At 37.6% G+C, this 12,858-nt stretch overlaps 1 protein-coding gene across 1 annotated transcript in view; it reads right to left on the bottom strand.

Annotated features, from left to right (window-relative positions):
* Positions 1-322: 322 nt before the first annotated feature.
* ANXA5 (annexin A5) overlaps positions 323-12,858 on the bottom strand; it is a 30,174-nt gene continuing 17,638 nt past the window's right edge. The window contains exons 7-13 of the mRNA XM_043569336.1: positions 11,632-11,711; positions 11,185-11,241; positions 5,181-5,274; positions 3,961-4,056; positions 2,371-2,429; positions 2,036-2,158; positions 323-858 (exon numbers count right to left, since the gene is read on the bottom strand). Of these exons, the coding sequence (XP_043425271.1) occupies positions 796-858; positions 2,036-2,158; positions 2,371-2,429; positions 3,961-4,056; positions 5,181-5,274; positions 11,185-11,241; positions 11,632-11,711 (572 nt within the window). The 3' untranslated portion in view covers positions 323-795. The remainder of the gene's footprint in view (positions 859-2,035; positions 2,159-2,370; positions 2,430-3,960; positions 4,057-5,180; positions 5,275-11,184; positions 11,242-11,631; positions 11,712-12,858) is intronic.

Here is a 12,858-nt window from a genome sequence, read left to right as displayed (position 1 = left end):
TTAAGTACAGAGAACAAACTGATGGTTACCAGAAAGGAGGACAAAGGGAGGGGCAAAATGGGTGAAGGGGAGAGGGAGATACAGACTTCCAGTGATGGAATGAAGAAGTCATAGGAATAAAAGGCACAGCATAGGGAATATAGTCATTGGTTTTATAATAGCGTTCTATGCTAACAGTAGTAGCTACATGTGTGGTGAGCACAGCATGAACTGTAGAGTTGCTGAATCACCATGTTGTACACCTGAAACTAATGTAACATTGTACCAACCATACTCAAATAAAAATGATTTTTAAAAATTTTTTCTGAACACATACAGATAATTCAGGAGGAAGGAAATGTTTATTTTTCATTAATCTTTTGAATGCAATCTTTTGAATTAAACCAGGTTTAATTTAGTAGCAAACTTGATTAGTAACACTTCCAGGAGTTCATAATTTCAAGGCTAGAGTTCCGATTAAGGAAATACGGTTATCATTTTAATATAAATGAAGTTTTTTAAAAAGGCTAAAAGCAGTCTCATCTTTTAAAAGAAAGTATAAATGACACAGACTTTAGACTTTAGTAACATAAGTACACTTGAGTACTATAATAAACAAAGAGAAAGATCTTAACTGAATATCAGAAAGAAGCACCACTATTTTTCTTCTGCAACATGTATGTTTTGGTCATTAGCATACTAGTATGAATAAGGCAATGTGTCAAGCACCGGCATACAGAAAGTGCAGCGAGATGTGAAGGAAGGTCATGGTGGCGGTGGCAGGCACGGCACAGGAATCTCTTTCCAGCTGGTACCTCAGTCATCTTCTCCCCCACACAGCAGCAAGAGGGCTTTCTTATAGTCCCCAGACGTATCACCCTGAAACCCAAATGTACTCCGTTAAGCTCTGTGAGTCACAGAAGCCTCAGAAAATAAAAAACTAAATGTCTGGCAAAAAGTTTTATTCATGTGACTTTTCTCTCAAGTGGATAATCTCTGTGTATGTGACTTTCACATCAGGAATGTTATACCAGGAGTTTCCTACCAATGTAACATATGTTTAATTTCTAATTGCACCCCTTAAAGGCACAGCTCTAAGACAATGAAGTACGCTCTTCTTCAGTTAGTAATACAGAGAACAAGGAAGATTTTACAATGATATTCAAATCAAGGTTTCTAAACCTCTAAGTTTCTATCATATACTGTGTGTCTGGCTAAGGGAGGCAATCCTGGGACTGTGTGGCTGTTATGTCTTTGCTTCAAAGACAGAGGAGCAGGATAAGCTTTACCTCTGCTTATCTCATATACAGATATGTAGGATAAATTAATCTTTCAAGCTCAGAGTGCATGCAAGAACTCTCCAGTGTCCTTCAACCCAGCCACACCATACACACACACACACACACACACACAAAGTTCAAAGCTTGCTCAGTTGAGATCCTGCTTTGCATATGGCCCACTTTCCCCTTTATTAAAAGAAAGAAAGAAGAGAGAGTGAAAAGAGAGAAAGGAAAGAAAGTCAAAAGGCCTTAAGCCAACTTTAAATTTAGGCCACAGTCTCCCTTGCTTTTAAAGAGACAAAAATGATAGTAATACCCAAGCTCTTTACTTATTTCTGATATAACCTGGTTGGTTCTTTCCTGAACTATGAACCAATACCACAGACAAGCTGATAACAGAAAATAAAGAAAGGAAAGTCTGATATGGGAGGAAGGAGGAACTAATAAAGACAGCTGGAACTGATAAAAGAGAGAAAGAACAAACACCTTATCATCAGGGGCAGGGGTTGGGTTTGTTGAATCATCTGTCACCACTACTAAATAATGCTGCTAGGCTCACCAAAAGCCTCAAGCCTTACCAAGAGCCAATCTTTCACTTGGGAGCCATCATCCGGACTTTAGGAAACATTATGCCAAGTTTCATAAGTCATAGCTCTAATCACACGACTAAAATTGTAAACTTTAAGCAAGAACTGGGTTCTCTCATCCATGTCTTACCTGCTATCTATTGGTCTGCTCTAGATTTCTGAACATAATTTAAAGAAAGATTCTACTACCTTAATCATGGAATAAAGAGAGGTGGCAAAATTCTTCCGGAACTCCTTCCTAATGTTAAACAAATCAATCTCGCTCCTGGACACCACGACTCTGATGAGGGTATGATCATCTGTCCCAGCTCCCTTTAATAAGGAAAGAGAGGCACATTGTTTAAAAATGTCAAATATGGCATCAAACTCTCCTGAGTTAGGATGAATCAATAAAGTAAAACAATTTGGTAGCATGTTTTAAGGGGAATAAAAAAACCCAAAGTCTATCATTTAAATCATAATAATATGCAAAGATAACTAGAAAGATAAATTAATTAGATGGAAGATTCCAGGTATGCACTTACCTTCATAGCATAGTAGAGGGTTTCTGCAAGGTAGGCAGGTATGCTTCGAATAGATTTCACTAAGAAAATAAATAATACAATGGTCAGATGCTATTCTGATAGGAAAAGAATTAAGTAATTAAAAACCAAAAGTTGCTTCATGCTTATTGCTCTACTTATTTACAAATATAAAAGTAACACAGGTTAAAAAACTGCTCATTTGCAAGCTGATCTGATCTCCTTATTCGCCAAGTATTTTCTTAGCAACTGGGTTGAGATTTACTTAAAGTTCTGAGTTCTACATAGAAAGGTGTGTAGGACAGGGCACGTGAGTTTTTCAACTCCCCTTTGTTCTATGAGTACCTGTCTGCTGTCACAGTTTGGGTGGCCTGGGCTATTACCCACAACTTTCTTCATCTTCAATAAATTATACAGGCATCCTAGAAGTTTTAAATCCCACACATTCAAGCAAATAACACAAGGTAACCACTCTATCTAATCTTCGACAAATCTTAGACTATCTTTCTATAGTCTTAACCTAGGTATTCTCTCCATATTCTTTAATATCCATGATTTACATAGAGCAGCATGAGACTTACCCAACTCAGTAGAAACACCCAGATAAACAGATAAGAGAAAAAGAGTATCTTCCCTGAACATTTATGTATCTACTCTGTTTCAGGGCTGCTCAGACCTCAGTTGGCTCCACTTCAGAAACTATCCATATGAAAATTTCTTAATATACAGAAATAACAATCCATGAGTTGGGGGTTGTGGAGTTATTCTCTCTTTTCCAACACTTAAACAAAACAGCGACCAGTAACTAAAAATGTCATTATGTCAAATCTATTGTAATTATGAAGGGGCTGTCTAAAAGTTTTCTTTTAAAATTCATTAACTGCGGAAGTCAAATCAAAGGCTACTATTAGTGGTGGTTCATGAACGTCATTAGCTTATTCTCCAGACAACAGCACAGAACTTGAGATCAATGCCAAGTACTCAGAACAAACAACAGACAGGTTCACTCCAAACCCATATGAAAACTAGGGCCACTGGGAGCTCACAAACTAGATTCTCCCTGGATTTAGAGAGTATATACAAACTCAGTTCTTCAATGTTTCTAGATCATTCTGAATATTTAGCTGAAACCAATTTCTAAATTAATTTGAAAATAACCATTATTATATCTTCCATCATACAAAAGATACTTTTTCTAACTCAGATTCCAATACCTCAGTCAGCCTCAAAGTTGTGAGGACAGTATTCAAAAGAATACTAAAATTCACAAGAATCTGAAATATTTAAAAGCCTCTGAGATAATACTCACACTTCAGATTCATAATAAAATAGTCATATTTTTAATGCAGCTTCAAAATGACTTTCAAACAATTGTTTCAGTATTTCCATGGGATTAGATGAACTAACCAGATTAATTCATTTCCAACATCAAAACAGACTTTGAATTGGAAATTGAGGAGTTTGCTTCACCCAAATATCATAAGACCTTCTTTTCATAAAGAAAGAAGTGGTTCTTTTCAGATACACCTTCAATTGAATAAATGCTTTAGCTCTTAACACCATAAATTTTATATACATTGTAAAACTACCTACCAACAGCAAGGAGTAGTTGCTCCAAATTACCAGAAGTCTCTCGGTCAATAGTTTCCTCAATTTGGAATCCTGATATAGTCATGTATTTATCAAACACTATAAGAAAGGAAAATAATTTCGTAATCATGTAAAGATCGTTCTGCAAGGAAAGAAGGTATTTACTCCAAGCATGTATTGTTCTACTGAACACAAATCTCCCCTTTTTCCTTGCTGACAGAACCTGGACTTTGTTGTAGAGCCTCAATATGGCAAGCCCTCAACAACAGATTATAAATGTTCTTTGTTCACTGATTTCCTGGCCTCTACTTACTAGTTACAACCAATGAGACCCAAAGGTAAATCTGCTGGAGAGGATTCTGAGAAATTTTTCTTTCCTTATTAAAAAGTGATAAACAGGGGCCCCTGGGTGGCTCAGTTGGTAAACATCCAACTTGGGCTCAGGTCATGATCTCATGGTTCATGAGTTCGAGCCCCACGTCAGGCTCTGTGCTGACAGCTCAGAGCCCACTTCAGATCCTCAGTCTTCTCTCTCTCTGCCCCTCCCCTGCTTGTGCTCTGCTCATGCTTTCTATCTCTAAAAAATAAACATTGAAAAAAAAAATTTGTTTTAAGTGATAAACAGGTATGATTGGTTTGTCCCTTTCTTCTTGCTATTAAAGTGGTTGATAAATTTGGAGCTTCAGTAGCCATCCTGTGACAATAAGGTACAGAGCATGAGAAAGAAAACCCCAAAATACCAAGGACAGTGGTGCAGAAAAACAAAAAGAGCCCAGATCTTGCCAAATCAGCCAAGGAATGCTACCTACAGAAAAGCCAATTTTTAAAGCCCCGATTAGTAAGGCCACTGAACTCATTCCCACTTGATACCACAAGAACTGATGAATGTCTGGAGATGAGGTCATGCATCCCACTACTTAGGAGGAAATACTGAAGTGAACCACACACAGCTCAGTGATTTGTGACAATGAGAGTGACAATCTAGAGGCCTAGCTCCCTCCTCACCCTCTGATTGCAAAGGGGGAACTAAGGATCTCTAGTTCTGTAAACACAAGAGCAGCAAAGAGAATTGTGAGATTTCTCATGGCTACCTAAAGGAAGAAATACAAAAACTGATTCACTCAGTAAGTGTCTGTTAAACAGTACATATTTTGGCACACTGGCTCTTGTACTTTCAAAATTAACCAAAGTACCAGCAGCATACACATTTTTTTTTCACTCACCCCTTCTCAAATGAGACACACTTCGTGTTCCAAAGATGGTGATAAACTTTTCTTCATCTGTCCCCCATTTCAGTTCTCCAGCTTGAAACAAAGCCTGTGAAAATTTCAACCTCAATTAGTATATTGTCCCTCCCTCTCATTTCCAGGTTCTGATTCATACCTGTGTTTTATTCCCTATACGTTAATGTGCCTGATTCACCATCTTACACTTTTCATTTCTGTTTCCTAAACTCAATGAGGTGAGTATGGAGCTACTTTGGAGCTTGCCACTGAACTGTGCCACAGATTAGTGAGTCAAAGGAATAAAGCACAACAATGGGGCAAGGTTAAACGGTCTCAAAATGTCTACCATGCTGTGTCTTTCAGGGGCAATGGTGTGGTTGGCAGAAATTTCTGATCACTTCACTCCTGACACATCCACTTACAGACTGGGAAAGAATTTAACTAGAAGCTAAATGGTCTACATTTTCTGTTTTGCTTACTCAGCAGCTATTCAGGAACACATGATAAAAAATTAAACTCCATATTTTCCCTTTTCAACTGCAGTTTAACCAAAACTAGCTACAAAGAGCTTTCACATTTCTAAAAGATCACAATGGGGGTGGGGGGTGAGCCTGGGTTGCTCATTCAGTTAAGTGTCCGACTCTTGAATTCAGCTCAGGTCATGATCTCAGCATTCGTGGGTTCAAGCCCCAGGTCGGGCTCTGCACTGAAAGCATGGGGCCTGCTTGGGATTCTCTGCCTCTCTCTCTCTCAAAAATAAACAAATGCACATTTAAAAAATAAAATAAAAATAAAAGATCACAATGACTTTTTAAAAGGTTGGGGGTAGATCACAACACTTGGCATACAGCAGGCAATTAACATACACTTGTTGAATAGTTTGTCCAGATTTACTTCTTAAATGGAGACTATATGGTTTTTAGTATTCATATAATTGCTAAAAAAATAAAATAAAATTATATATAAACCTCATCATTAAACCTGATCCCACTTACTGAGATGTGGATAATTTATTAAAACCCAATGCATCAATCTTTAAAATGTCTATACTACCCTTTTATTCATTTCCGGGTAAGTATACCTATTAAGCCAAGACAAATGCAATTTGCTGAGCCTTCAGCTGCCTTTATGCTCACAAGTGGCATACCACATAAGGACAGAAGGTGATGAGATCACAGCACGTGTTTAGATGTAGAAATTTTGATCATAGTGTGTTTAAAAATGTAGATTATGGTGAGATAGATCTAGTTTTTTGTTATATTTCCAGGAAATTTAAAAAAATGAGTCACATCTTTACACTCAATTTTGAAAATGATTTATTTTAATGATAAAAATAAATAATACCAATCCTGGTCATGCGAGCATGTTCTTCAGAACTGATAAGAGTTACAACGAAAGTTGTGCAAGTATCTAAATTTTAGAACTACATCATGGTGTTATAGACCTGTCTTAAAATCTGTCTTTTAAATCTAATTACAAAAATAACACATGTTCACTGAGAAATTTTATATAACAAAAGAAAAAAAAACAAATAAGAAAAAAAAATTACCATGAATGCCAATATCCTAAAGATATCGGTTACTACCTCTACAACGTTTTCTACACATAGATAAGATATACATACACATTGACACCTAAAAGAGGGGGTGCATTCCACACAATCCTGCAAGCATTACTGAAGTACTCCTTTCTGAACAACTATTCCATATTTCTAGAAATTTTCTCTAGCAGGTATGGCAGAGTTAGGCCTGTAATATGGAAATAATTTGCAAAATGGCTATTTAAAATCTCTTGGAGTGCCTGGGTGGCTCAGTTGATAAAGTGTCCGACTTCAGCTCAGGTCATGATCTCACAGTTTGTGAGTTTGAGCCTCACATCAGGCCCTGTGCTGACAACCCAGAGCCTGGAGCCTGTTTCGGATTCTGTGTGCCCTTCTCTCTCTGCTCCTCCCCTTCTCACACTCTGTCTCTCTCTCTCTCAAAAATAAGTAACATTAAAAAAAAATAACTAGAATCTCTTAATTTTCTTAAAAGAATTATGTTTTAGATCAATACATATTCTAAAACTACTGGGTAAATCATACGCAGTAATGATAATCTTCACATGGAATAATGATTTTAAAAAAAGTTTTTTTAATGTTTATTAATTTTTGAGAGAGAAAGAGAGAGAGAGAGAGCACAAGCAGAGAAGGGGCAGAGAGAGAGAGAGGGAGACACAGATCCGAAGCAGGGTCCAGGCTCCAAGCTGTCAGCATTAGAGCCCAACGCAGGGCTCGAACTCAGGAGCCATGAGATCATGACCTGAGCTGAAGTCAGATGCTCTACTGACTGAGCCACCCAGGCGCCCTGGAACAATGATTTTTTAAAGTTTTGGTTTTGTCTTGTTTGAATGTAAGAGTCCTTTCTTCTAAATGAGGATGGCAAATATCCACGGAGCTGCTTTGGATGAAGGACCCTCACACCTTTTCATCCTCCCCTCTTCCCTCAGAGTGGGCTTTATAGTTTAGCTAAGTTTGATAACCCCTGGTTCAGTGCAAAGGTTTTAGAGTCAAAAAGATTTGGTCCTTGTCCTTATCTGTGAGATCTTAGATGAGTTACTTAATCTCTTCTTGAGTCTCAGTGTTTTCACCTACAGAGTAAGAATAATATTTCTACAGAGGCGTTAATGCAGATTATGTAACTTATATAATGACTACATCAAATAGTATCAGGTCATCAAAAGCAGATACTCAGTAAACATTGATTCCTTCTCCTTCCCCTCTCTTCCCCCTCCTTCCTCTAAGAGCATAGCTTTTTCTCTATGAGCATGAAACAAGAATTTAGAGTGGGGGGTGGGGGGAAGAGGTAAAATCAGTTTAAAGCATTAAAAATGTAAGAGAGTGGATTATCTACAAAATGTTAATTTCCCAGGTGAATGACTCACTGTGACTTATCAAATTTCTGAAACAGAATGAATCCTCTTAGCGCCAGGTATCGGTAGAGAAAAAATTCAAAAGCTTATAAAAGGGCCAAGTGCCCTTTGTTTGTCTCAGCTTACTCTCAATTAAGAAATCTTAAATTCCCATTAGTGAGAACAGTCCAGCTGCCCTTGCTACAAGAATTAGGTGTGTTCTGTTTCCTAAGGATGAAAGGATAATTATTTTTAACAGGCTGAATTAGTTAATGATAATACATTTCAAAGAATCAAAAACTGGGGTGCTTGGGTAGGTCAGGTGGTTAAGCATGGGACCCTTAATTTTCGCTCAGGTCATGATTTCCTGGTTCACGAGATTGAGCCCCCTATCAGGCTCTGTGCTGACAGCATGGAGCCTGCTTGGGATTGTCTCTCGCTTCTTCTCTCTCTGCCCCTCCCTGCTCATACTCCCTCTCTGTCTCAAAATAAATAAATTAAAAAAAAAAAAAATAGAATCAAAGACTGATGGCCCGTATAGCATGTTCTATGTTGTTCCTAATCACCGAAAGTGTAAAGAAAACCTGGATTCTATTTCAGGGATATTTTAAAGTAACTTCATAAGACAGTTTTCGGAGGTATAAAGCTTCCCCTTCAGGGTTCTGAATGGTCATATCTTCTGCACAGCAGTTAAGTGACACCTATATAGACCTGGTACTCAAAATGTGGTCCCAGAACCACAGAGGTATCACCTGAGAGCTTGTTAGGAATACAGAATCCCAGGCTCCACCCAGACCTACTGAATCAGGATCTGTTTTAAGGACATCCCCAGGTGATTCACATGCACTTAAAAGTTCAAGAAGCAATGCTATACACTGAGTACTCTGAGGAGAGAAATCAATGAAATTGAGGTAAAAATGCACTGTTTCCACTCCCTAGCCTCACACTGCAGCAATGCTCTCATTACATCACCAGCTATGCTGAGAAATCAGCCTACAGCTAATGTAAGACTCACTGCATTCGTCTGAGACTACTAGAGTTGGCTTCTTCCACAGTGACCACTAAAAAGCATCTAGCACTCCTACTCTTGAGAGTAGGAGTATGAGAATCACATTGTTTCCTACAAAACCCACAAATAATTAATGCTTGGAAAGCAATAAGGTCATTTCTAACAGTCAGGAGTACAGGTTTGAAGGGATGACTAGAGCTTTCTCCTCAAGGAGCCAAATTTCTTCCTTCAAGAATGCAGAGTTAAGCTAGACCTGTGCTTCAAATCTATATTTAATAAACCTTTTACATGGTACAGGAATCAAGGGAGAGGAAATAACAGGTAAAAACACAGACTGTTGTCTAGTTGAAAGAGAAAGAGCTTGAGGGTTAGACTGGCACAGGTATGAATCCAGCTCCACTAGTCAGTGGGAACCATGGGATTGATTCTCAAATCCCTGAGCCTTGGTTTCCTTATGGAGAAGAGGAAAATCATCCCCTCTACTTCACAATTATGTACTAATACATTAACCAGTTATATACTGAATGCCTACTAAATGCTAGATCCAGAGGATACAAACCAAACTGACAGCTCAGAATGCCCTGGGTAAGCAGACAAGTGAATAGGCAGCTTCAATATAAGTTGGGAGACTCTACAGTCTTTCCTAAGGGCACCTGACATACACTTGGAGGGGTCAGGCAGGGAGACCTGAAAAGTAGCTAACCTGAAGACTGCCTCCTGAAGAGGAAATAGTCAGGTGAATGGGTGGAGGAAGGGGCAGGTGGAGAAAGAAAGCAAGAGAGGCTGGAGGCATAAGAAAGCAAGGGGTAACAAAGAGGCTTATAAACCATATTTAGGGCTTGAACTTTACTCTGAAGATAATGGATCCACTGAAGTTTTAATGTTTTATATAGGGCTGTGACACAATAGGTTTGCATTTTATGGAGGACAGACAGTAAGGGAAGCATCAAATACTGCATAGACAGTCCTCAGTAAGTGATCATTTGCTTTCCTTCTGTCTCCAGCTAGACAAAAAGATGCTAACATTCCAAAGCCATTACAAAATCAACCCACCCAAAAGAATACTAACGCCTTCTCTATCCCATTACCAAAGTCAGATTACACATCCAATGGTTGTTTCACAGAGAAGTCAACTGGAGGAGTGAATATGACCCTTCCTTTTTCAATGGTGTAGGACCAACAATCAGAATTGTATATTGAAACAAGTGACCAGAGAGACAGGACTATGGTATATGATTCTAGGAACGCAAATAATTCTTTCATTACCAATTTCCAGTTTTCTAGTCTCATGTTTCAAAAATTTCCTAACACTATTTCCTACATTTAATTACTTATTTTTTTTAAGTTTTTTATTTTAATTCCAGTATAGTTATCATGCAGTGTTATATCAGTTTCAGGTGTACAATATAGTGATTCAATAATCCTATATATTACTCAGTGCTCATCATGATAAGTATACTCTTTAATCCCCTTCACCTATTTCACCCATCCTCCCACCCTCCCATTCACCTCCCCTCAGGTTACCATCAGTTTGTTTGATTACTTATTAACCACAGTAAGACTATACTGGGGTTTAAAAGCCATTTGAGTATAGAATTTCATTTGGGAGTCACTAAAAGGCAGCTGACAAGACAACAATCCTATTCAGAATTCTATCAAAAGAAAGGTGGGTGAATTCCCAAGTACTACAATAACTTGTAATCTATGTATTCAGAAACCATTTATCACTAAAACACCTTATTTTCTCTTTTTTATCCTCTCCTGTCAAGACACCTACTGCCTCACTGGCAGTGGAATCAATAATACCTGTGCTTTTTGGTAAAATTATCTATTTTGTGAATTTCCATAATCACACAAAAATACCATATCTAGGTGAAATTCACTATATGTAATTCATTTTATTTCATTTCAGTTTGGGGACAAAATATTTTACTGGCCAGATCAAAATCAGAGAAATATACTTACATGGGTCTTATGATTTATATAGGGCCCATTAATAAGATTATTTTAGATGCTATCACAATATATATTATGATTTTCCACTAGCGTGGATTCTTTTTTCATTTATATGTCATTATAAAGTCACCACATATCACATCTCACCTGAGCATCTTGTTCAACTTGTGCTTCATCAATTCTAGCATCAGGGTCTCTATTAGCCTTTAAGAGATAATATCACATTATTGAATTACATGAGCATTTTTATTCAAAAGGCAAATTGATTCCACCTGATGGTTGTGCACACAAAGCTCTTTCTCTTAGGAATAATATGATTTTAAGATACCAATTTACAATATTTCACTCATCACACAGCAGTGTCTAAAACCAATTTGACCCTCTTGATTTTAAATCCTATGAATGAAAGAGAATAGTAATAACTTAAAAAAGCAAACAAACAAACCTGTAAGTTAGCTAGCTATTAAAAGTTTAGGTCAGATATTCTGAAACACAAACATAGGCAAGCAAGTACTAGAAATCTATTTAACTGGATTCAGACCAGTCCAGCTTCAGATTTTTTAATCAAACTGTAAAATATTCTCCACCCAATACCTGAAGGAGAACCACCAACATCCTTTGGTAGTACCCTGAGGTATCCCCAACCACGTCATCTTCCAGGCTTGAGCCATATTCTGCAACAGAATTATTTCATACTTATTTATAGCTTCTTTCAACTAAAAAAAGATATCCTGCCCCATTAATCAAATAGAAGAGACATAAAGAAAGAAATACTTGATTAGTATAAATGTTCTCTACTCCACCTCTGAGTGCTCTAAAGACTAAAGGCAAATGCTTTAGGAGTGGCTGGTAGAAAACAAATTAAAGTCTCCCAAAAGTTCTCGATTCAAGCTAAAATCCATGACTCAGCCATTTAGAAATGCTCTCAACCAATGCAGTTATGTAGACAAGCGATGGTACAGGAAAACCTCCAAAACACAACTGATCATAATTTTAAACTTTGTATTGCTTTCTTTCAAATGTTTTACATAATTAGTTTCCAAAGAAGCTCTTCTATAATCTAAAATTCTGAGTTGTTTTTTTTTTTTTCTTCTGGCATGGCCATTCTTTCCCCTAGTAAGATATTTTTCCTCTACAGCAAATAAAGTTAATAGCAGTGATATTTTAAAACATGCCCCTTCCTGCCTCTATTTCCAGTTATTTAACATAATGCCATAGTAAAGAGGAGAACTGGTATCTACAAAAGTCTACAAGCCCTTTTCACTAACTTTCAAACAGCTGCTATTGAAGGCAGCTCAAAGACACTTAAATACTTAATCATTATCTAAAAGCAGACAAACGTTAAAAGCTTGGCACTATTTCTAAAGGTCTAAAAGCTCTAGGGGTGCTTGGGTGGCTCAGTCAGTTAAGCATCTGACTTCAGCTCAGGTCATGATCTCACAGCTGTGAGTTCGAGCCCTATGACAGGCTCTGTGCCAACAGCTCAGAGCCTGGAGCCTGCTTCAGATTCTGTGTCTCCTCCCTCTATCTCTGCCCTCCTCTGCTCACTCTGTGTCTCTCAAAAATAAATAATAAAACATTAAAAAAAAAAAACCCTCAAATGTGATTTTCTGCTGTTAATATACATGTATCCCCTCTGCCTTAGTGGTTGGGACCTATCCAACTGTAAAAAGAGAAGCAGGAAAGAAATATCCAGCACTGAATAGGTAACCATTCAGTTGCTATAAATTTCACACTGTTCTGACTTGCTGAGTTACAACATAATCTCCAAGATTAATACACTAATTCCAACATAGGGACCCATTTTCCTAGCTGAAGGCA

The sequence above is a fragment of the Prionailurus bengalensis genome, chromosome B1 (genome assembly GCF_016509475.1).
Source record: "Prionailurus bengalensis isolate Pbe53 chromosome B1, Fcat_Pben_1.1_paternal_pri, whole genome shotgun sequence".
Classification (NCBI taxonomy): Eukaryota; Metazoa; Chordata; class Mammalia; order Carnivora; family Felidae; genus Prionailurus; species Prionailurus bengalensis.
The sequence above is the reverse complement of the archived record's forward strand: the minus strand, read 5'-3'. Positions and strand labels throughout refer to the sequence as shown.